Source organism: Octopus sinensis, linkage group LG10, assembly GCF_006345805.1.
Source record: "Octopus sinensis linkage group LG10, ASM634580v1, whole genome shotgun sequence".
Lineage (NCBI taxonomy): Eukaryota > Metazoa > Mollusca > Cephalopoda > Octopoda > Octopodidae > Octopus > Octopus sinensis.
In genome coordinates, this window is record NC_043006.1 from 58,558,801 (window position 1) to 58,584,989 (window position 26,189).

At 38.3% G+C, this 26,189-nt stretch overlaps 1 protein-coding gene across 2 annotated transcripts in view; it reads left to right on the forward strand.

The window, feature by feature from the left end:
* Nucleotides 1-25,904, forward strand: part of LOC115216474 (aquaporin-like) — a 76,114-nt gene extending 50,210 nt beyond the window's left edge. For both annotated transcript variants that reach the window (XM_029785838.2, XM_029785839.2), the window contains exons 2-3: nucleotides 20,572-20,652; nucleotides 25,499-25,904. In XM_029785838.2, coding sequence (XP_029641698.1) covers nucleotides 20,572-20,652; nucleotides 25,499-25,696 — 279 coding nt within the window. In that variant the 3' untranslated portion in view covers nucleotides 25,697-25,904. The remainder of the gene's footprint in view (nucleotides 1-20,571; nucleotides 20,653-25,498) is intronic.
* The last annotated feature ends 285 nt before the right edge of the window (nucleotides 25,905-26,189 follow it).

Consider the following 26,189-nt stretch of genomic DNA (forward strand, 5'->3'; position numbering starts at 1 on the left):
GCATAGAAGTGGCTGTGTGGTAAGTAGCTTGCTTACCAGACACATGGTTCTGGGTTCAGTCCCACTGCGTGGACCTTGGACAACTGTCTTCTACTATAGCCTCAGGCTGACCAAAGCCTTGTGAGTAGATTTGGTAGAGGGAAACCTGAGTAGAACTTTTACTTTTCATCTTGAATGCACTTACTTGGTGCCAATCGCACCCAACTTACTTTCCACAGGTTTCCATCTTTTAACAAATATATCCCGTGACAGACACTTCTTCTCCAGCCTGATCTTACTATTGAGGTGGTAACTAAAGAAGTTGACCAACCCCTGGCCAGAGACAAAGGTACCTGTCACTATGCCTTTCACACGCGTCTTCCATACTGTTTCTTTCAGTATGGCTACTATGCAGAAAAAACAGGCCTTCCTTTCTTTGCTAAGAGAAGGAGGTGGCACGATCTTGATGAAAGACTCAGTCGATAACTGTACTCTTCCCATCACTGACATCAGTTGTTCGATGAAAGCTATCAGTCCCGATAATTCCGGACACTCCATGAATGCGTGCAAAACGGTTTCCCTATCCAACCCACATCTCGGGCATGTCAGCGAGATGGCACTTTCGTACCTTGAAAGCTTGTCATGAACCAGTAATGCCGCATGGAAGCACTGCCTAGCCAGGGATTTCTGGTAATTATCCAGATACCCCGGCCCAAACATTCTCCTGAACAGGTTGATTAACTGATTTTCATCATAGCTACTTACCACTCAGCCACTCATATATAGACAGCCACTCATATATAGACACACACTCAACAAGCTTCCATATACCAAATCCACTCATAAGCCATTGGTCTGCCTGGAACTATAATAAAAGACACTTACCCAAGATATTATGTAGTAGGGTCAATTTACATATAAATCATTTCTGATGTCATTAACTGCTACTTATGTGGCTAAATGACTAACTGTTATTAGGGCAGTAGTGGTAAGCAGTCACTAGAATCTCTTGGATGCAAGGTAAAAAAACCATAAACGTCGCCCTTTCCAAGCCTAGCCAGGCTCATGGGCCTGGTTTCCTAGTTTCTGTGGCGTATGTGTTCCCCCCAGCTGGACAGGATGCCAATCCATCGCAGCATTACTCAAGAAACAAGAAGAGAGAGTGAGAGAAAGTTGTGGCGAAAGAGTAAAACAGGGGTTGCCCCCACCCCCTGTCAGAGCATTGTGGAGCTTTTTAGGTGTTTACGCTCAAAAACACACACAACGCCTGGTCTGGAATCCAAACCACAATCCTCCGACCACAAGTCCACTGCCCTAACCACTGGGCCATTGCACCTCCACCCTGCAAGGTAACTTCTGGTAAAATATTTCCTACTTCCTATTGGTGAGGTATATTTTAAAGTCCTTTTTCACAGAGACAAAAGTCATCACACTGACTACTTGTTGAGCTATTGTGCACTCTCAGGGAATAATATAATTTGTTTCAATGAAATTAAAATTGTACTTTCGATATCCAGCTGCCTCTATCAATCTACTTCTTCATAAATGTGTGTACATGGGTGTATATATGCATGTGAACATGTATGTATATACATATGTGTGTACACATGTATATACATATGTGTGTGTGTCCGTATATGTGTTACCAATAAAATATAAGAACTAGTTGTATATTGCTTCAGTATCAATCAATTAGATAATTAGTTCATGAAGAAATTTACTCATTGGTTTGTAAAACTTCTTCCATTAAAACTGGTAATCTTATCGATGATGATATATGCACCTCTTTTGTGCTAACACTCGCTTCTTGCTCCCTGTTGGTATCTCAGGTTCTGATGGAGTATTTTGTTCATTTTGTTATCAATATTTACATACATTCAGGTGGCAAGCTAGTAGAATCCTTAGCACACCCGTCCAAATCCTGAGTTCAAATTCCACTGAGATCAATTTTGCCTTTCATCCTCTTGGGGGTCAATAAAATAAGTACCATTTGAGTATTGGGGTCGCTGTAATAAACTTAGCCCCACCCTTGAATTCACTAGTGTTGTGCCAAAATTTAAAACCAGTATTTACGTACATCATCAAGCTGGCAAGCTAGCAAAATCATCAGCATGCAAGGGTGGCAAGCTGGCAGAAATGTTAGCATGCCGGGCAAAATGCTTAGCGGTATTTCATCTGCCGTTACATTCAGAGTTCAAATTCCGCTGAGGTTGACTTTGCCTTTCATCCAATTCGGGTCAATTAAATAAGTACCAGTTATGCACTGAGGTCGATATAATCGACTTAATCCATTTGTCTGTCCTTGTTTGTCCTCTCTGTATTTAGCCCCTTGTGGGCAATAAAGAAATAGGTATTTCGTCTGCCGTTTCATTCTGAGTTCAAATTCCGCTGAGGTCGTCTTTGCCTTTCATCCAATTGGGGTCGATAAATAAAGTACCAGTTATGTACTGGAGTCGATGTAATTGACTTAATCCCTTTGTCTGTCCTTGTTTGTCCCCTCTATGTTTAGCCCCTTGTGGGCAATAAAGAAATAAGAATCATCAGCATGCTAAGCAAAATACTTAGTGGCATTTGGTTTGCCTTTACATTCTGAATTCAAATTCTACCAAGGTTGATTTTGCCTTTCATTCTTTTGGGGTTGATAAATTAAGTACCAGTTGAAAATGGGGGTCACTGTAATCGACTGAGTCCTTTCCTCACCTGGACAGGACATCGGTCCGTCACAGGCAAGCTGCAAGATGCAGGGGGAAAGAGTGAGAGAAAGTTGTGGCGAAAAAGTCAGCAGAAGTTCGCCATTACCTTCTGCTGGAGCCGCATGGAGCTTAGGTGCTTTGCTCATAAACACACACATCGCCCGGTCTGAGATTCGAAACCGCAATCCCTCGACCGCGAGTCTGCTGCTCTAACCACTAGGCCATGTGCCTCCACAAGCTGTGCTGGTGGTAAGTAAAAAGCACCTTTCAAGCATTGAGCCTCATGGAGGTAATGACGAATGACTGAGACTTTTGACGAATGACTGAGACCTTATGAGCAAGGCATGGCTCGAGAAGGAACAAACAACCAGCACAGGTGCCAGTTATGTGACACCAACAATGGCTCCAGCTATGATTTCACTTGGTGTGACAGGCCTTCTCAAGCATGGCAAGTCGCCAAAGATCTTGGTCACTATCTAAGACTTAATCAAGGGCAGGTGGGTGTTACGGCTGTATTCTTTTGTATATAGCAGTGAATGCCTTTTTATACGTGCATACAACTTCTGTGTTTCGTTGCACTTAAGACTTTACATTTCATTACACTTAAATATATATCTTTGTATATACACATGAATGTAAGCATGTGACTTCTTTCATCTCCAATCTTCCATGAAATTATCTCCAGCCATGGAGAAATATTACTTTATTCTGAAAGAAGCGGAAGTTGGTGACAAGAAAGGTGTGTGCCTGTAGAAAACCTATCACCACAAGTCCCATTTATCTCATACAAACATGAAAAAGTTGACATTAAAATGACGACGACGATGATAATGACGATGATATATGTATGTATATGTATGTGTGTGTGTTGTAGTTGCTATTTTCTGTTCTTTCAAGAGGTTTAGGGTTTGGCATTTGATCCATTAATGTGTGTTGACTTTTAGTGACAGGTGGCTTCTCGTAAATACTTATGCATACTTATCTCCATACACACACACACATGCACACATATACACATGCACACACACAAATAAATACACTCAAACCCCACACCTATATGTAGGTATGTTTGTGTGCACATATATATGTAAGGATATGTATGTCAGTATGCACTAAGTAAGGATATGTATGTCTGTATGCGCTAAGTTACTGGGGTGTAAACACACCAGCATCGGTTGTCAAGCGATGTTGGGGGGACAAACACAGACACCCAATCATATACACACACATACATACATATATATATACATACATATATATATATATATTATATATATATATATATATACATACGACGGGCTTCTTTCAGTTTCCGTCTACCAAATTCCTCACAAGGCTTTGGTTAGCCCAAGGCTATAGTAGATAACACTTGCCCAACGTGCCACGCAGTGGGACTGAACCCGGAACCATGTAGTTCATAAGCAAGCTACTTACCACACATCCACTCCTACATTAATATATATATGTACATACATACATACATACATACATACATGCATACATGCATACATACATACATACATACACTCACATATAAAGCTTTTTGCCCTATGTGGGATTTGTCAATGTGGTGCACCCATTCATAAGATGAAATTCATTCTACAATAAATAAGAAACAATGAATAAATATCCACTAGTTTCACAGAAAGCTTTCTGGACTGCAAAAGACTTAGTGAATGCTTTGCAATAGTGTATATACATTTAGTATGATACTCAGATGGTTATTTTAATGCTGTTTCAATTGCATTCACCAAGCTTTTTACAATCTTGGCAAGGTTTCCGCAATACCAGTGAATTTATTTATTATTCACTGTTTCCATCTTTTATTAATATTCGATGTCTTCATTGCAATTTTGTTCAAATTTTTCTGCTACAAAAGGAATGCTTATATGTATCTCTGGATCAATGTAGCATTAAAGTTGTTTTAAATAGCCATCATTCTTCTACTATCTTTGCTTTTCCATGCTTTTCCTCAATGTTCTATTTTGGGTCCAATATCATCCTAAGTTTCAGATAGTATGTTCAACCTTATCAATTTTGTATTCTTGCAAGTATAAGTAGTTTGGCTTATTTGATTAGGTGGGAATGAGTTATTCCCTTGAGTTTCACAAGGCCTGAAATTCGGGGTGGGAGAGGGGACTAGTTAATTACATTGACTCCAGTGCTCAACTGATACTTAGTTTATCAACCCTGAAAATACGAAAGGTAAACTTGACCTTGGCAGAATTTGAACTTGGGGTGTAAAAGAGCTGAAAGGAATGCCGTTAAGCATTTCATCTAGTGCACTAATGATTCCGCCATCTTGCCACCAATTATTATAGCAAATAATATGAACATAGCATATTTTTTTTTTATCTTCCTACAAGGCTCAAGCCCTAAAATTTGGGCTGAGGGAGCTAGTTGGTTCCATCAGCCCCAGTGCACAACCGATACTTGGTTTATCAACTCCCAAAGGTTGAAAGACAATGTTGACCTCTGTGGGGTTTGAACTCAGAATGTAAAGGACTAAAAGAAATACTGCTATAAACTGGTGAGCTGGCAGAAACGTAAGCATGCCGGGCAAAATGCTTAGTGGTATTTCGTCTGTCTTTACGTTTTGAGTTCAAATTCCGCCGAGGTCAGAATTTGCCTTTCATCCTTTCGGGGTCGATAAATTAAGTACCAGTTATGCACTGGGGTCGATATAATCGACTTAATCCATTTGTCTGTCCTTGTTTGTCCTCTCTGTGTTTAGCCCCTTGTGGGTAGTAAAGAAATAGGTATTTCGTCTGTCTTTACGTTCTGAGTTCAAATTCCGCCGAGGTCAGAATTTGCCTTTCATCCTTTCGGGGTCGATAAATTAAGTACCAGTTACGCATTGGGATTGGTGTAATTGACTTAATCCCTTTGTCTGTCCTCGTTTGTCCTCTCTATGTTTAGCCCCTTGTGGGCAATAAAGAAATAAGAAATACTGCTAAGCATTTTGTTCAACATGTTATCAATTCTGCCAGCCTACCACCTTCACATATACACCTCATTAATGTAATTTCCTCAGTTTTCTAACCTATTGTTTATTCAATTTTATTGCAAGGTCTGTTCATTTTATTAACCATGATGCTGTCCCAGTTAGTACTTCATTCTGTTTTATGTTAGAGGTCAGGTCTCATAGGGCTGGTTTCCCACCTTCATGTAATAAAGACACAAAAGATAAGTTATTCATGTATTCATATTACATCACCACATTATCTAAATGAAATAATTAATCTACATGGAATCATTACAATTACATTGTTTCTTATTTACATAATTACAATTCTACAAATCACTTGTTTACGTGCAAGCCAACAAAGGAGCTTCTATGAGGTCACTTGACCTACTAGAAATAGCAGTCAAGTCTCACACAAATTATATCATCTCATAATGAAAAAAAAACAGACACATTAGATAATGCAATCCCAATTACACATTATCAAGAAAAGAGACACAATGATCATAGCTGAATCATCTTTCATCACAAGTCAACTCAACCTAGCTTGTTTCCTTGTGTTTTTACTATTTATCAACAAATACAGTGACATGATTGCAAGAGAGGGGGAAAGACAGAGAGACTAACATTCTCTCCCAACAAAAGAAGGTGATTCCCAGTTAGGTTTCTCAAGGGATCAGTGTCCAATAACATCAACACTTGACTCACTTCGACTCCAGTTCAGTCCCACTCTGTGATACGTAGAGTAAGTTTCTACTATAGCTTCATGTCAAACAAAGCCTGGTGACTGGATTTCATTGAAGGATGACCATTGTGTGTATGTATGTGTGTGTGTGTGTGTGTATGTGTGCATGTGTGTGTGTGTGTGTGTGTGTGTGTGTGTGTGTGTGTGTGTGTGTGTGTGTGTGCATGTGTGTGCGTGTCATCATCATCATCATCATTTAATTTTCGCTTTCCATGCTAGCATGAGTTGGACGATTTTGACTGAGGGCTGGCGAACCAGATGGTTGCACCAGGCTCCAATCTTGATCTGGCAGAGTTTCTACAGCTGGATGCCCTTCCTAACGCCAACCACTCCGAGAGTGTAGTGGGTGCTTTTTATGTGCCACCGGCACAGGGGCCAGTCACACAGTCCTAGCAATGACCTCGCTCGAATCTTTTGTGTATGTATATATATATATATATATATATATATATACATATATATATATATATATATATATATATATATATATATATATATATATATATATATATATATATATTATATATATATATATATATATACTACTAATATAGGATGAAGTTTTTTTCTACAGAAAAAAAATTCCATCAAAAAATGTGGCAGCATATTAAAATACCTTTACTGTTAAAATTATAAACAACTTATAAGTAAGGGCTAAAGAAAATTATTTCAATCCAATATGCTGATAACAGACTATTAAATTGTCAATTTCCACATATAATTTACTCGCTACAGTAAAAACCGAAGAACTGAAATCGGGCACACACAGGGACAGATCCAAGGGAGGGCCTTAGAGACACGTGCCCCTTCTGTTGTGTCAGGAGAGAGTCATTCTGTTTTAATGCCTTATTAATTAACACACTCACCAATTCAATTTCCACTCATTTACTTTTTTTTTCCCAAAATTTTCATTGCTTCTTGCAACCTCTTCAGTAGTTGTTGATTCTGTCCATTATCGGACCTGCGTTCTTTTAATTTGTTTGTTTGTGTGCAAGTGTGTGCATCAATGTGCATGTGTATACACATATGTATGTATGTATGTATGATTGTATGTATGCATGTATGTATGTGTGTATGTATGTATATGTGTGTGCATGTATGCATATATATATAGGTATGCGTGTGTGTACATTTGTATGTATGTATTCTGCATATTCATGTGTTTGTGTGTTCATGTCTGTGTGTGTGTGTATCTGTGTATGTACCTCTGTCTCCTTGTGTGTATGCGTTTGAGTGTGTCTGTATGTGGATTTGTGTGACTATGTATGTGTCTGGTATGTATGGATGTCTGTCTCCAGATATGCTTGTGTGTGTGTGTGTGGTCATGTGTTTCTATCTCCTTTTGTGTATATGTGTGTGTGTGTGTGTGGTCATGTGTTTCTATCTCCTTTTGTGTATATGTGTGTGTATGTGTGTGTGTGTGTGTGTGTGTGGTTGTCTATCTGTATTACCTATATATCTATCTACATATCTGTCTGTTTACCTACCTACGTATATATATATATTCGCCTATATAACAGCCTACTAACAAATCTAGCTGTGTATGTATAAACTGTGGGTATTGGGGGTATCACTACCTTCTACATGTACACACGTGCGCACACACATACACACACACACACAGTGAAATCACATGGCTCAGTGGTTAGAGCATCGAGTTCACAATCATGAGGTTGTGAGTTCAATTCTCAAACCGGGTTGTGTGCTGTGTTCTTGAGCAAGACACTTTATTTCATGTTGCTCCAGTTCACTCAGCTGTAGAAGTAAGTTGTGACACCACTGGTGCTGGACTATATCAGCCTTTGCCTTTCCCTTGGATAACATCGGTGGTGTGAAGACGGGAGGCTGATATGCATGGGCAATTGCTAGCCTTCTATAAACAAACTTGCCCAGACTTGTGCCTCGGAGAGTAACCTTCTTGGTTCAATCTCATCATCATTCATGACTGGAGGGGATCTTTAGCCTTTATATATACCGTAAATCCTCGAGTATAATCCGCACTTTTTTCCCAAAATTTAAAGGTCAAAATCCCTAGTGCGTACTATATATGAGGTTAAAAATGAAAATTATTTTCTAAGCAATGTCCGAGTCTCTATTTGGTGTCTGGCAATGTTTATTCAGACGCATTTTGTGATACGAAAATACCTTAAGCTAAGCCTGAAAGCAATGAAGTCATAAAAGGATCATCCATAACTTGCAGTAAGCAACATTTATTAAACGTTATTACTGTTATTTCTTTATTTTCTGCAAACAAAATGCACAAAAAAAGCTACACATTTGCATTATGTAATATATACAATAATAATAAAGGACGTTACCGTATACATTTTTACAAACCAGAGACATTATATAGACCTCCTTGACTCAAGTTAGAGAAGGGGTGCTTATTATACACAAGGTTTAGGTTTTTCAAAAGTACAGCCCCCTAAAAATCCTCTGCGTATTATACTCAAGGGCGAACTATACTCGAGGATTTACGGTATACATATACAACTTTTATCTTCTACTTGTTTCAGTCATTAGGCTGCTAGGGCACTGCCTTGGAGAATCTTTAGTAGAATGAATTGACCCAAATAATTTTGTTTTATTCAGCCTGGTACTTATCATGTAAATCTCTTTTGCTGAACTACACCAGTTGTCAAGCAGTGGTGAGGGACAAACACAGACGCAAAGACACATGCACATAGATGTGTGTGTGTGTGTGAGAGAGAGACGGGCTTCTTTCAGTTTCTACCAAATCCACTCACAAAGCTTTGGTCAGCCCAAGGATATAGTAGGCAAAAGTTGGCCAAGGTTTCATATAGTGGGACTGAACCTGGAACCATGTGGCTGATTCCGGGTTTATATAATAATATAAATAATATATAAATATATGTGCATATGTACATACAATAATATAATAATATTATAATAATAATATGATAATAATATAATTACGTGTTTCCAAGTAACGTAATATATATATTGTGACCGCGTGTGTACCGTTGGCGATTTTTTTTCTCCGTCTTCCCTTCTCTGGATCTTTCCTTTTCCTATGTTTCTGACGAAGAGCTCCGCTCGAAACGTTAAATCTTCCTTCTTCCCTTCCTTCCTGAGTGTCCAACAATACTATATTTGTTCCACGTACTCACGTTGTTGTGTTTTCTCTTTGTGTTTTCATGTTTGGATTAACTATATATATATATATATATATGTATGCACACACACACACATATATTACATATTATATATTTATGTATGTATGCATCTACACATATTTATATATACATATCATCATCATCATCATCTCACAGTCACTTTTTCCATGTTCATAGAATTTGTTGAGGTGGATATTCTACAGCCAGACACCCTTCCTGTCACTAACCATTGCGTGTTTCCATGTAATGTAATATTTCTCTGAAGCAAGCATGTTTCTCATGAAAGATTGGATATGAAGGACGCCACTTACGTGACAGTGCTCATTTACAACTATCACACGATGACAAACCAAGGAGACAATAATACACACACATACACAAATGTATATACATATATATGGCAGGCTTCTTTCAGTCTCTCAAATCTACTTACAAAGCTTTGGTTGGCCCATGGCTACAGCAGAAGACACCTGGCCAAGGTGTCACACAGTAAGACTGAACTCAGAACTATGTGACTGGGAGGCAAAATTCTGAGGAGTGGGGGTCGTGTGTGTACACTTGTTTGTGTTTCTTTATCTTGACATGGCTTAGTAATTGTAAACAGCTATCACCATAAAAGTGACATCATTTGTTTCCAGTCATCAGTCATGGAAAATATTGGTTTCAAATTTTGGCACAAGGCCAGCAATTTGGAGGAAAGGAGTAGGACAATTACATTGAACTCAGTGTTCAACTTGTGCTTATTTTATCAATCTTGAAAGGATGAAAGGCAAAGTCAACCCTGACAGCATTTGAACTCAGAATGAAAAGTCAGACAAAATACTGCTAGGGCATTTTTTGTCAATTCTACCAGCCCACTGTTTTGGCCATGGGAAATATTGCTTAGAAACAGGCAAAGTTTGGCCACAGAAAGAACATTTCACCACAGAAAATCTACCTCAAAAATATTTTTAAAATAATTTTTGATCCATACAAGCAGGAAAAAGTAAATATTAAAATGATGATATAAAAATAACAAACAAAATGACAGACACAAAATTTTCTGGGAACTTTCCCTTCTTCTACTCAAGTGTCAGCTTACCCCTATCATTGACTCCACTCCAAACTCAACTCTATTGCTGCTTTGACTTCACTCTAGCCTTGACTCCACTCTTACCATTATTCCAGTCCAGCCTCGACTCCACTTCAGCTTTGACTCCAGTTCAATCTTGACTCCACTCCAGCCTTGACTCCACTGCAACCTTGACTCTATTCCAGCCTTGTCTCTATGCCAGCCTTGACTCCACTCCAACCTTGACTCCACTCCTATCTTGGTTGCTCTTATTATATTGCTGTTCTGATCTGGAAGAGAAGTAATGCTTGTCGCCCCTGTAGGTCTTCCAAAGCCCATGATATTGACACATTTTGTATTCCTCTTGATTACAATAAAAAATGGTCAGGAAAGGGATTTCTAGAGAGCCGACATTTTGAGGAGGACAAACTGGATAAAGTAGGTAGCATAGGACCTGAAAATAGACACAATATGGCTGCTAAAAGGATAAGAAATAAATAAGTTAGGTTTCTCTGAATTAGAGTAACATTAGACCAGCCAGCTCTGAGGAGCAGACACAAAGTGGTCATGTAAAAAAGATGAAAGGAAAGGTGACATCATGTTTGTGAATCAGAGGTTGGAATGTGTTGGGGAATGTGTTGGGGACGCATCCTTTCCACAAGAAGCGGAAGAGAATGCGTTCTAGTTTGGTGATGGTAGGGTCGGGACAAGGTACGACGGTCAGGCGGTAGTAGATGATGGATGCGATGTACGTGTTCGCCACCTCCGCCCAACCTTTTAGGGACAGTTTCCTCTCAGTTTCCTACTCGTTATCTCATTCCAGTTCTTCTCCATTTGGAGGTCCAGACCGAACCAGACCCCGAGCAACTCAACCGGGCTGTCTGTCCAGCGTCCCACGACGGAGGTACTGGTGGACGGCATGGGCTTGCTTCTCCAGGTGCCGAGCCACAAGCCCACTGACTTTTCCCGGTTGATTTTTGCTCCTGTCACTGCTTCGTAGTCTTTCAGTGTCTCGCCGACCAGCTTGATAAGCACGTGGCTTGACACTATGACGGTGACGTCGTCCGCATATGCAGACATGCTCGTCCCGCATCCCAATTCTCGCGGGATGCCCCTCAGAGTCGCCAGCTTCCGCAGTAGTGGCTCAAGAGTCAATACGTATAGAAGCGCCGAGAGGGGGCATCCCTGACGGACCGAACGTGCAATGTCGAGAGGTCTCGATAGATGTCCATTTACACGAATTACCGAACGGATGCCTCTGTACAAGGCAGCTATCCAGCCACGAAAGACGGGACCGAAACCAGCCGCTCTCGGGACTGCCTCCAAGTATCGATGGTCTACCCTATCGAAGGCTTTCGATTGATCCAAGTTGATCAGGGCCCCACCCATGCCAGGTTCCTTAACTACTCTATCTATGATGTAGCGCATCAGATGGAGGTTGTCATGGATGCTCCGGCCCGGCATGGCACACGTTTGTGTGTTGTCGACCAAGACGTCTCCAAACAAGTCTGAGATAGATAGATAGATAGATAGATAGATAGATAGATAGATAGATAGATAGATAGATAGATAGATAGATGAATGGGTGAATGGACAGATGGACAGACAGACAGACAGACAGACAGACAGACAGATTGATGAGTGACTAGGTTGATAGGTAAATAGATAAGTTGCTATATATCTTCATAGGTATGGGTGTATGTACTGTATGAGTGTATAAAATTACTTGAGAAAGAAATGAGAAGCACACACGAAAAAGTAGGTTATACAGAAATAATGAGGTATCAGGTTCGGTCAATTAAAGTGATAATGTTTTTAGCTATCTTCGAGAATATTCTCCAATTAAACTACAAAATAGTGAGAAACAATATTAATCCATTAAAGAAAAGTACATTAACAAGGAGAAATGTAAATAGGAATGTGTATGTATGTGTGTATGTAAATATATATATCAAAACCTACCACTCACTGCGCCACGGAAGACGCTGCCAGCTACCACCAATCAACAAAAAGGCTGGCCAGGCAGCAAAAACCCTGCGAGAGTCAAGTCTGTTGGTTCGAGGAGCACAACTATTCAACTCCATTCCAGTACATGTCAGAAATCTATCAGGATGCAGTGTGGAATCATTCAAATTGCAGTTGGATAGATACTTAAGCACCATTAGAGATGAACCCCATCTCCCAGGATATACACAATGAGCACAAACTGACTCAAACTCGCTCCTACACATGTCAAAATTAAACAGAGAATACAACCTGGCAACCACACCAGACTCTGAGGGTGGAGTCTTCGACTTGGCCTGAGCATGGACTCAAACTCAAATGAAATGAAATGAAATGAAATATATATATATATATATATATATATAAAACTCCGAGTAACAGCTTTTGTTAAATTTCTGCTGCTTTTAAATAAAGTATATATATAGGTGCAGGAGTGACTGTGTGGTAAGTAACTTTCTTACCAGCCACATGGTTCCAGGTTCATTCCCACTGCATAGCACCTTGGGCAAGTGTCTTCTACTGTAGACTCAGGCCGACCAAAGCTTTATGACTAGATTTGGTAGATGGAAACTGAAAGAAGCCAGTTGTGTGTGTGTGTGTGTGTGTGTGTGTGTGTGTGTGTGTGTGTGTGTGTGTGTGTGTGTGTGTGCACGCAACTGATGCTGGTGTGTTTATGTCACCATAACTTAGTGGTTCAGAAATAAGTACTAGGCTTACAAAGAATAAGTCCTGGGGTTGATTTGCTCAACTAAAGGCAGTGCCCCTGCATGGCTGCAGTTAAATGACTGAAACAGGTAAAAGAATGCAAGAATATGTATGTTTGTATGTATGTATGTATGTAAATATATATATGTGTGTGTATATGTATATATATAATATATATATATATATACATGCATGCATGTTTGAGCATGTCTGCATATGAGTAAAGATATATATGTTTATGTGTGCATGTAAATATGCATGTTTATATGTATGTATGTGTGTATATGTATATATATATACATACATACATGCATGTTTGTGCATGTGTGCATATGAGTAAATATATATGTGTGTATGTGTATGTAAATATGTATGTATGTACATATCATCACCATCATCATTGTCATCACCATTTTAATAGAATTTATTTGGTCTAAGGTTATAGTATAAGACATGTACCCCAGGTGCTGTGCAACGGGACTGAACCTGAGACCACATGGTTGGGAAGCAAGCTTGTTATTAACTACACAGCCATGCCTGTATTGTAGGTCAGTAAAAAAAATTTCAAATAGTATTGTTCGTAAACTGTTCACACCTTAACGTACTTCTTGTCATTTGACAAGTCACATCTCATTTTTTATTTGCTCTTTAAGCTGGTTACATTCCAGCAATTCCAATCAGTTCTGTTAATTAAACATATATTTTATGTTACTAAGTGTGAAAGTCATATTGAATAAGACACGTTAACAATCATGTTCTGAGCTGCTTTGGTGGAGATAACCAATCAGTGAAGTGTCAAGTAATCAGTACACCTCTTACCACATCTTACTTTATAGGTCTAATTGATTGAGTCCACAAGTAAATTATAACATTTGTTTCCAGACAGGAAGGAAAAACCAAACCTTTGCCAAAGATTGACGCTCCATTTGCAAATTGTTGGCAATAGTTAATCAAAGTTTATATCACAATGGATTGTCAGAATCACAAATGGTGGTCTAATTGTACTGATTAGATAAAATGCATTATGGTATTTAGTTTCATGTCTTTAGGTTGTGAGTTCAAATCTTGCTGTGCTCAGCTTTGTCGTCCATTCTTCCAAAGCTGGTGAAATAAAGTTCCATTCAAGTAAACAAGGGTCAGTTTAACTATGAATGCAGTTGTAGTTGTGTAATTCAGATGTTTGTTTCTCAACCAAGTGGTTTTAGGTTCAGTCCCATTTTGTGGCACCTTGAACAAGTATTTTTTTATTGTCCTGGGCCAACCAAAGCCTTGTGAATGGATTAGGTTAACAGATAATGAAAGAAACCTCAGTATGCAGTGACCATTTAATTGAGATACATTTGCTCTTCTCTCTCCATTTTTTCTCTCCTCATCTATTTTTTTCTGTGGAAGATCATACACTCAAAATATAAAAGACTTCTAATTTTCCTTAGCTTAGACCTAATATACTTTGTTTGTTTCTCACCTCATCCTCATGTATTCAATTTCTGTCTCATGTACATGTCTGTGTGTGTGTGTGTGTGGTGTGTGTGTGTGTGTGTGTGTGCACATGTGTGTGTGTGTGTGCACATATGTGTGTGTGTATGTATATATATATATATATATATAAAACTTACTTGGAAAAGGATGTGTGGCATTTGATCACATAATAATATAAATAATATATAAATATATGTATATATACATACATATATGCACACACATACATATATATGCATATATACATGCATATATGGGTATAGGACATCAAAAAAACGTAGAACACAAGAGAAACAAAAACATAAAAACAAAAACATAGAAACGAACTTTTTTTCGAACAACAAAAAAAAACAGAGAAACAAGATATGCAACATAAAGAATATTCCCCTTCTTCCATTGTCCCTGTTTCATCTACTCTGTGTTTCAAAGGCAAGGACAAGATGCGGCTTCGTTGAAACAGTCCTTCCCACAAAGCAAATTAAATAAGATTTGGGATTTTTTTGCAGAGAGTGAAAGTGGTAACAAGAACAGGACAGTGAGAACAAAACAGTAAAAACAAACGGTGAGGACTGTTAAGCCAAGACGATAGAAAAATTATTATGAACGTTAGGAAGACGAGCTTATGAAGGAGACAGTATAAGCACACTTTATCTTTAAGAAGGTAGTGGGCAGAAAGATAGATTCTCTTTCGTCATGTGTCAGCGACGAGAGAGTCGAGGAATATATATATATATATATATATATATATATATATATATATATACGTACATACACACTACTATCCAAAAGTTTTAAATCACCTACAAAAGTTTATTTCAAAGTGGAATTTTTAGTTCAATGTCATTGATTTAGATAAATTTTTAGTATAAAAAAATGGAATAACATATTGCATAAAGTTTGGGGTTTATTCAATACGGAATAACACTATTTATACATATTTATAAGCAAATAATCATATTTCTTGACAGCAAGTCTATATGAGAATGTTGTCAAAATCATTTTAGCATCCACTTTCTGGCAACATTGCAATACATTTTGATTAATTTACAATCGTTATGTGCTGTCAGTTGAGATAACATCACCTAATGACTGTGTTAAATGTGTTATTGTTTCTTTCAGGTTCAATTATTAAAAATAAGTAAAGTTAGTGAAATTCCTAAAAATCAACCTAAATGTGAGCAAAGCCAATAATTTATCACCTGAAAAGAGACAAAGCATTATCACATTATGTGGCGAAGGCTATAGTTTTTGAGAAATAGCCAAAAAAGTTAAAGTTTCATTCATTGCCATCCACTCCGTCATTGAAAGGTATAATGAAACAAGAAAAAATAACAACAGAGCTTATTCAAGTTGTCCAAAAGTGACTTCTAAATCTCAGGATAAGTTCATCAGAGTCACCAGCCTTTGAAACAGGCACCTGACACTAAATGAAATCGCTGCACAAGTAAGTGAAGTCAGTGAAGCCAACATGTCTCCTACAACTGTGGGGAGAAGACTCATTGCTGCCAATCTAAATGGCCATTGCACTGCCAGAAAACCACTGCTTCAACCAATGAATAAGCGTAAGAAACTCAAATGGGCCAGAAAACAACAAACCTGGACCATTGATCAATGGAAACGAGTCCTTTGGACTGATGAATCAAAGTTTGAAATCTTCGGATCCCGGCATAGAATTTATGTGAGGCAAAGAATTGGTGAACAGATGACTCCTGAGTGTATAGTTCCAACTGTAAAGCGTGGTAGGAGAAATGTGATGATCTGGAGGTGTTTTGCAGGCAATAGTGTTGGGGATATTCATCGGGTAACAGGAATATTGAACCAAAACGTGTATCACTCTATCCACCAGCATCATGCTTTTCTATCTGGGACGAGACTGATTGGTGATAATTTTGTGCTGATACAAGACAATGATCCTAAACATACTTCTATGCAAAAGCTATTCACAGAAGAAAATGGATGAAAAAAAAGTTGAGTGTAATTGAATCGCAAGCCCAATCTCCCAGTTGTAATCCCATTGGAATTGTGTGGGATGAATTGGATCACAGAGTTAAAAAAAAATGACAGCCAAAAAGTGCAGAAACCCTCTGGAAATTCTTACAAGAAGAGTGGCAAAATGTTAACAACGAATGTTTGCTTTCATTGGTCAAAAGAATGACAAGAGTATGCTTGGCAGTGATGAAGGACAAGGGCAGATATTTCAATGAGTCTAAGATTTAGGTGTAGGAGTGGCTGTGTGGTAAGTAGCTTGCTTACAAACCACATGGTTCCGGGTTCAGTCCCACTGCATGGCACCTTGGGCAAGTGTCTTCTACTATAGCCTCGGACTGACCAAAGCCTTGTGAGTGGATTTGGTAGATGGAAACTGAAAGAAGCCTGTCGTATATATGTATATATATATATATTATATATATATATATATATATATATATGTGTGTTTGTGTGTCTGTGTCCCCCCAACATCACTTGACAACCGATGCTGGTGTGTTTACGTACCCGTAACTTAGCGGTTCGGCAAAAGAGACCGATAGAATAAGTACTAGGCTTACAAAGAATAAGTCCTAGGGTCAATTTGCTTGACTAAAGGTGGTGCTCCAGCATGGCCACAGTCACCCAACTGAAACGAGTAAAAGAGTAAAGAGATTTTCTCTGATTTTTCAGTTTTGTTTAGTTACTGAATTTAACTATGCATTAATAACATATTTCCATTAGTAGATGTCTTTTCAAAATAAGTTTAGGTGATCTTCAACTTTTGGATTGTAGTGTATATATTTGATTAGGTGCATACACATATTTATGTAGATATATAATACACAATAAGTCCCTTTCTTTGGAGAACATTTTATGATGGTGAAATTGTTAGAAATCATTCTCGTCTTGTAATCCACAAATACAGAGACCCCATTTCATGAACTGGAGGATCGTGGTTTCGATTCCCAGGCCGGGTGTTGTGTGCCGGTGGCACGTAAAAAGCACCCACAACACACTCTCGGAGTGGTTGGCGTTTGGAAGGGCATCCAGCTGTAGAAACTCTGCCAGATCAGATTGGAGCCTGGCACAGCTATCTGGTTTGCCACTCTCCAGTCAAATCATCCAACCCATGCTAGCATGGAAAGCAGATGTTAAACGATGATGATGTACGTATGTGTATGTGTGTGTGTGTATACATATAGACAACGGGGTTCTGAAAAGTTCCTGGCTTTAAGGGTGTCACAAAAGGCCTGGTTGGAGGCCCAACATTCTGAGTTCTTTTACAGGACTTACAAAAACTGAAGGACCACTATAGTAAGTGTATGAATCTGAGAGGGAATTCTTCCTGTATTTTCTTTTACCCAAAGTCAGAAACTTTTCAGCAAACCCTTGTATATCATCATCATCATCATCATTTAGTGTCCGCTTTCCATGCTAGCATGGGTTGGACGGTTCAACAGGGGTCTGGGAAGCCAGAAGGCTGCACCAGGCCCAGTCTGATCTGGCAATGTTTCTACGGTTGGATGCCCTTCCTAACGCCAACCACTCCGTGAGTGTAGTGGGTGCTTTTTACGTGCCACTGGCACAGGTGCCAGACGGGGCTGGCAAACGGCCATGGTCGGATGGTGCTTTTTATGTGCCACTGGCACAGGGGCCAGGCAAGGCTGGCAACGGCCATGATCAGATGGTGCTTTTTACATGCCACCGGCACGGAGGCCCGTCGGGGCGGCGCTGGCAACGGCCACATTCAGATGGTTCGCTTGCGTGCCACCGGCACTGGTATCACAGCCACAATTTCCATTAATAAAAAGTTGTTGTTGTTGTTGCTATGTAAATATACACACACACTCACACACACACACAAACAAACATACACACACGTATATGGGAGTGTGTGGGGGGAATGTGTAGAAGAAGAGGTAGGAAGTGTGTGTGTGTGTGTATTTGTCCCGTGTCTTGATATCATACGCATGATATCATTCATTTCCAACCTTCCATTAATAAAAAAAAAGTTTGACCATAGGGAGTTTAGAAAACAAGTGAGGGTTAGTGACAGGAAGGGTGTCCAACCATAACAAATCTGCCTCAATAAATTCTGACCAACCCATGCAAGCATGGAAAAGTGTATGTTAAAATGGTGGTGTGGTGGTGGTGGTGGTGGTGAGAAGGAGGAGGAGGAGGATACCTGTCTCCAAAATTTGTCGGATTTTGCCAATGCTAGAAGTCAATATGACTAATTATTTCTAAATATCATTGGCAGCTTTACAAGTTACTAAAAAAAAAAAAATTATGGGCGCTACACTTAAATATATTTAATTAATAATTCAGATAATTTGATTAAGTAATTTCGTGAAATGAAAGCATTTCGCCTGGTGGGGGGGGGGTAATGGTGGTCATCATTGTGGTGGTGCTGTTGTTGTTGTTGTTGTTGTTGTTTATGTTGTGTTTTTGCTGTTGTTACTGTCAATGTTCCTGTTTAACCCTAGGTCAGAATTCATCAACAAATCTATGATCAAAAGCATTCTCACACTAACTATCTTGTCTTTTGTTTTTTTGTTTGTTTTCCTTCAGTCATTGTCTATCTAAGATCACATTATCAAACATGGACTTGCATTTTTTTATATATAAGTTATGAGTTTAGTAAGATTTGGTCGCTATTTTTAGCAGACCATATGTTTGTATAGATGTTTCTTCACTCAGTCATCATTCCATTAGATGAAGAGTGTTTTAAGTAAACTCCACCAAAAAATAAACCCAATTTTCTTAAATCGAAATCAAATTCGATGACTGGCATCCATGCTAGTGGAGCGCTAAGAGCACCATCCGAGCGTGATTGTTGCTAGAGCAGCTGACTGGCTTCCGTGCCGGTGGCACGTAAAAAGCACCATTCAAGCGTGATCATTACCAGCATTGCCCCTCTGGCACGTGAAAAAACATCCGTGTATCATACAAAATGTATACATATTTTTAAAAGACATAATGCTATGGAATTGTCTCACACAAAATCCTTTCATAGAATTGTTGTGTTAAAATCACAATTTATATCAAAGCAAAGGGAACCTCATCGCAACAGTGACTCTTGAGAGTGTTAGACACCTTCTTGGGTCTTGTCAGCAATGTGTACCCATTTGTCATATGCTTGAATGAAATTTATGCCTCGATATAGGAATCAGTGAATAATACATTCACTGATATTGCAGAATGCTTGCCAGGTTGTGAAAAATTTAGTGCAAGCAATTCAAACATTATTATATTAAAATTGCTGTCTGTGTAACATACTAAAGGCATACACACAGCAGGAAGGCATGCTGCTGTGGAATTATCTGAGAGAAAATCTCCTTTTAGACATGTTTTGCTAAAAATACATACATTTAGTATAATAGACTCATGGTTATTTTAAGTTAATACTGTCTGTTTCAGTTGGACTCACCAAATATCAATATGTAGAGACTTATAAACATCACACTTATAACATACAAATGTGACAGTTACCATATAAGTGATGTAACACACTTTGGTCTAGTTCACCTGTATGTATATTAGGATCATGGAGAGGTAGTGATCAACATCAGCAGCAGCATCATAACCATCATCATCATCACCATCATTATCATCATCACTATCATCATCATCACCACCACCACCATGATAACCACTACCATCATCATCATCATCATCATCATTACTTATATTTCTAATGCTTTTTTTTTTATAAAGGTATAATTATCACAGCATTAATTTCTTTCTCTATACATCTGAGACACTTGCATATGTCCCAGCTCAAATATATTTTTTTGCTACTGTTTCAAATTTGTATGATTAAAACATTAATTCCTCCTTTTCAGATCAATATAACTGGTGGAGCAATGAACCCTTGTCGAGCGTTTGGTCCTGCTGTCATCACTGGAGTCTGGACTGCTCACTGGGTAAGTAAACAAACATAAGAGAAGAGCTTCATGCAACAGCCCCAATAGTTTAAACCCAAAAGTACCATTTAACAAGAGTAATTTCATTTGACTATATTCCCAGAAGCAGGCAGTTACACAGCTTTGTGCTTATGTACAATCGAGAGATGTAAGGAGTCAATGGTTGGTGTGTTTATAATATGCGCATGATACTCACTGCAATGCCTCAGCGAAAAAAAAGAAATATGATTTAAATTCGCTTTGTGTATATATTCATGTGTGGTGCATGCTGATATGTAAAACTGTGTGTATGGTTTTTTTAGAATTCGGGATCATCATCATCATCATCATCATCATCATCATCGTTTAACGTCCGTTTTCCATGCTAGCATGGGTTGGACAGTTCAACTGGGTTCTGGGAAGCCAGAAGGCTGCGCCAGGCCCAGTCTGAACTAGCAGTGGATGCCCTTCCTAATGCCAACCACTCCGTGAATGTAGTGGGTGCTTTTTACGTGCCACCTGCACAGGTGCCAGACGAGGCTGGCAAACAGCCACGATCGGATGGTGCTTTTTACGTGCCACCAGCACGGAGGCCAGTCGGGGTGTACTTACAATTATCCTTACGAGGTAGAGTGGCGTGTTTTCAATCGTTGTTGCTACACGTGGTAACACAAAGATTTATGACAAGGTGACACACAATTATTTTCTTTTCCTAGAATTATTAAAGGTACTGTTCCATTATCCAAGGAATGTATTGTGTACTTAATGTCAGTATCCGTCCTCTAGTTTATGGGAAAAAAAAATACAAAGATCCTTGTAGAGAGCTGTGCATTTCACAGTTCCAGCGACGTGGTGGTGGTATGTAGACCCAGCAAACATATTGGCAGAAACATCATTATTTTTAGCCATAAATGCAAAAACGTGGTCAAAGAAAATGATGCCCAGAAAAGCATACTTGTGAACTGAAAGAATCAGCAAATCAGTTTGTGTGTGGGTTCTCTGTTGTAGGGAATTAGTAATAATGGTACACCCCTCCCACATGATGAATGGAATAATCTAGTCAATATAAGTAAGAAGTATGTGAAATACCAGAGTATCTAGTAGACAGTCAGAGATAATTGTGTCTTTACTGGTTTCATTAAGTATAGTGTATACCGAAGTGGGCATCATAACAAGCCAGCATTGTAAGGATACAACAGTGGTGATGAGGATTTAAACAACTCACGAGGAATCAATAAACTCAACAAGGATTTAAACAACTCATGAGGAATTAACAACTCACGAGGAGTTAACAAACTCATAAAAGTTTTTGTGCACATTTTATGAAAAAAATAAAATTATGGGAAATTTGTTGGCCGATTTGCTCAAGTTGCAAAAACAGCAACAACAGCAACTGCAATAACAACATCTGAAGCAACAACAGCAGCAGAGTGGAGGCGCAATGGCCTAGTGGTTAGGGCAGTGGACTCGCAGTCGTAAGAATGTGGGGGGTGGAAGAATCCCGCTGTACTCTTTCACCACAACTTTCTCTCACTCTTTCTTTCTACTTTTGCCACAAAGCAGAGGAACCATGGTGTAACCCACTATGGTGTGGTAAACTTTCAGACCCTAGTCTAGATTGTGAATCCTCTGTACCCCAGGATGGTTCAGCTCTCCACCCGTTAAAAGCCACCGTTTACGGAATGAGGATAACGGCGTAGCTTTCGCACCCGTGCAACCGCCAGTCTATCGCGTCTGGTGGGTGGATCTTCAAGTTGCCACACACATTGTTAGTAGCTTAGAATAGGCTCGAATTAAAGATTATTCTTTGTGGCTAATGGCATGAATCCTGATTGGAAGAAGAAGAAGACAGCAGCAGATACAACTGCGAGAGCAGCAATAGAAGCAACAGCAAAAACAAATAATATTACAGCAACAAATGCTGCAATTACTGAAGTCATCAGGAAAGTCAGAAAAAGTGTTCTTGACAGACTATGTTATGAACTCCTTAACAGAGTTCAAATACGAACCTGATAAAGGAGTTACTTTTGAAGCATTCTACAGAAGATATGAGCAAATCTTTGAGAAAGAATGTAAAAATTGGGACGAGATGAAAAATAGGTGACAACAGAACACGGACGATACAGTACTCCCAAGAAAACCTTCGGACATAAGCTTTAGTTTCGAGGTATTTGCCCCTTATCAATGTGGAGTAGCCAAACCCAGCTCATTGTTGAACATATGTTGGAATTGTTTGAATGCAGAGAAAATCAACAATGAGGATTACAACACATATGCTGGTAGAGTAAACAGGGAATACAAGAAGTTTGAGCTGGATGAATTTATGCCAGATATGTTCAACTGCCTGATTTTTACACAGGAGCATGCTGCCAAAAAGGACGCAGAAGTTAGAACTACAATTCTTGCAAAGCTGGAACAAAAATAGGATGTAACCCTACTGCAAACGTCAGAAGAATGTGAAAGGATAGCCAAATTAAGACACAACACAGAGGAAATTGAACATAAAGATTATTTCCAAGTAAAGCAAGTGTGAAATAATCAGAATAGAGATAAAGAGTTTTCTAAAAAAGACAACAAAGATCAGGAAATAAACTCATGTTGTGCATATGGAGATATACACTGGAGGAAAAACTGTCCCTTTAAAAAAGCAGAGTAGTTCCATTGTGGAAATAGAGGATGTATAAAGATGCACAGTAGAACGAAGATGACAAAACATCAGAACAAAGAAAAAAGAATGAATAGTACGTCATCAGAAGAAATTGGTAATATAACAATGAGGAAATTCATGAAGGTGAAAATCAGAAATACAAGTGTTAAAATGAAATTAGACACAGGAAGTGATATCATCATTATAAGCGAAAATACTTGGAAATATGTCGGTAAGCTGAAATTAATTAAGTCTAAAAATGTAACACATGGTTTTTACAGGAAAAAGATTATATTTTTCGGTGAATTCATATGTAATGTAACATTTCAAGGTCAAACAAAAAAGGCAAAGATATACATATTAAAAGATTCACTTAATATATTTGGCACAGAATGGATGGAACTATTCAAATTGAGGGATATGCCCATAAGTGATTTGTGTGGAAATATAGTCGGTTCAGTTGACGGTCTGAATGCGGCTGAGGGACTAAAACAAAAAAATGCAGTAAAACAGAGTGGAAAACCTGTATGTAAGCCAAAACGAAATTTAAAATTTGCCACAATAAAAAATAAACATTGTTCAAAAGTAGGTATTCCATGGTCGAGAATACACATTGATGTTGCTGGTCCTTAAAAAGGTTATTACTACTTAGTGATAGTTAATAGTTTCTCAAAATGGCCAGAAATTTGTAAGTGTAAAAAAAACCAACCTCCACAATGGTGATAAACTTTTTACACACAATGTTTACTAGATTTGACATCCCAGATAAGTTAGTGCCTGACAATGAAATACAACTTATGTCTAGTGAATTTTTAAAATGTTGTGAAACGTTTGCTGTAGAACATGTAACTACAGCACCATACCATCCCAGACATAATGGACAGGCAGAACGCCTGTCAATACCTTCAAATATATATCTATATATATATATATACATATATCAGAGGGAGATGAAAAATTATCTTGACAGTGGTTAGCAAGAATGCCAGATGCCTTTCAACCTTCTTGGGCCTTGTCAATGATGTGTACTTGTATGTATGACTTGTGCTGTGATTTTGTTTAAAGTGAAGAAAAGTTGCATATTGTGAATCTCACTCTTTTATTTGTGACCACCTACAATCCAGTGACAAGGCCAGATCCAGATGATTAAGGATGAAGATAAATGCAGTAAATGACCACAATGTCATATTTACCTCATCTTCCTCTCTGCACTCCACAGTGCATTGTTGCAACCTTCTTCTCCTTTGAACCATGAAGATTTCTTCTACATAGACTCAAAATCCTAAAGACCTTTTCCATTTTTCCTTGGTGTAAACCTATATCCTCTTTGTTGTTCTTTCACCTCATCTTTGAGTTTTTTGTTTTGTTTTGTTTTTTCTTGAGCCATACATACATACATACATACATACATACATACATACATACATACATACATACATACAAACATACATACATACATACATACATACAAACATACATACATACATACATACATACATACATACATACATACATACATACATACAAACATACATACATACATACATACATACATTACAGATCTAATCCATCACTGGAACAGTAAAAATCTGTAAAACTTTTCAGAAGTTTATCATTTAAATATATATGAGCATGTCTAGATATGCAACTATATGCATGAGAATACATACAAAAAACAAAACATACAAATTTTCACATATACATACATACAAACAAAAATACCCTGTTGTTGATGTTAAAATTCCAATGAAGGAGCCTTGAATCTAGGTTAGAAACTGGCTCTTTCTCTATTGGCAAAAAGTCTTGAAATAAAACTGAACAATGACATCCATCCAACTATCCATCCATCCATCCATCCATCCATACATACATACATACATACATACATACATATATAGGCAGCTGAATTTAGGTAGGGGAGGGAGAGTTTTGAAGATGATCCAGGGTCTGCACATCTTGCAACTGTCACAATCAAAGAAAACAGAGCAGAAGAGGAGGAGGAGGAGGAGCAGGGTACATGATCTATAAGTTCAACATTAGTTCACCATAATAAATGGTGAACTTATGATGAACTCCTGCTGACCTCTACAATGATACACAACTTTTGTTCTCTGTCCCTCAGAACAATATCAGGTCTGTGGTGTTTGAAACTGCTTCTTGTTATCGGAACGCATAGTTTATCCATTCATTTTTATTGGTCTTCTTATTATTTCCATACAGGCCTACTGGATTGGTCCACTAACCGGCAGTATCATAGGGTCAGTATTATACGACAAGGTATTCTCAACCAGAAAAACTGACAGCCTTTCCTACCGATGTTGTCTGAGGAAACGAGACAAGAACGATGCCCCATCTCGAAGCCCTAGTGCAGAAGAAATACCAATGAAAAATGAAATAACTGATGTTGATGCTGCATGATAACCAGCGTTGCATGAACACCAAAAATGCTTTGTCATTAATAACTTGGTAAATTTCAGCGCTCTTAACTCTCCTAACTGGATTTTATTCTTCCATTCCAATAAACCAACAGTTCCAAATCTTTTAGTATCACAACTCATACTGGCAAAACAAAATTTCTTTTTTTTTATATATATATTTAAATGTAAAATATAAAGAAAAGCAATTATCCAAAAATTTTATAAAATTTATATTTGATACTTTTGCTAAAATATTCCTTACTTTCTGTTTGAGGTAAGTGTTGCATTGTGATTCTAATGATGCCAATGGCTTGTTAACCTTTTTGTTGCCATATTTCTGCTGAAATATAGAACTTTTCCTTCAATTAATTTTTTAACTAATTAAGAATTTAGCACAAGAATTTTGTCATTATTAAGCTGGTGCTTGGAACTTACATTAACATGAAATTTTGATGGACGATTTCAATATAGACTGTTTTAAGAGAGGATGCTTG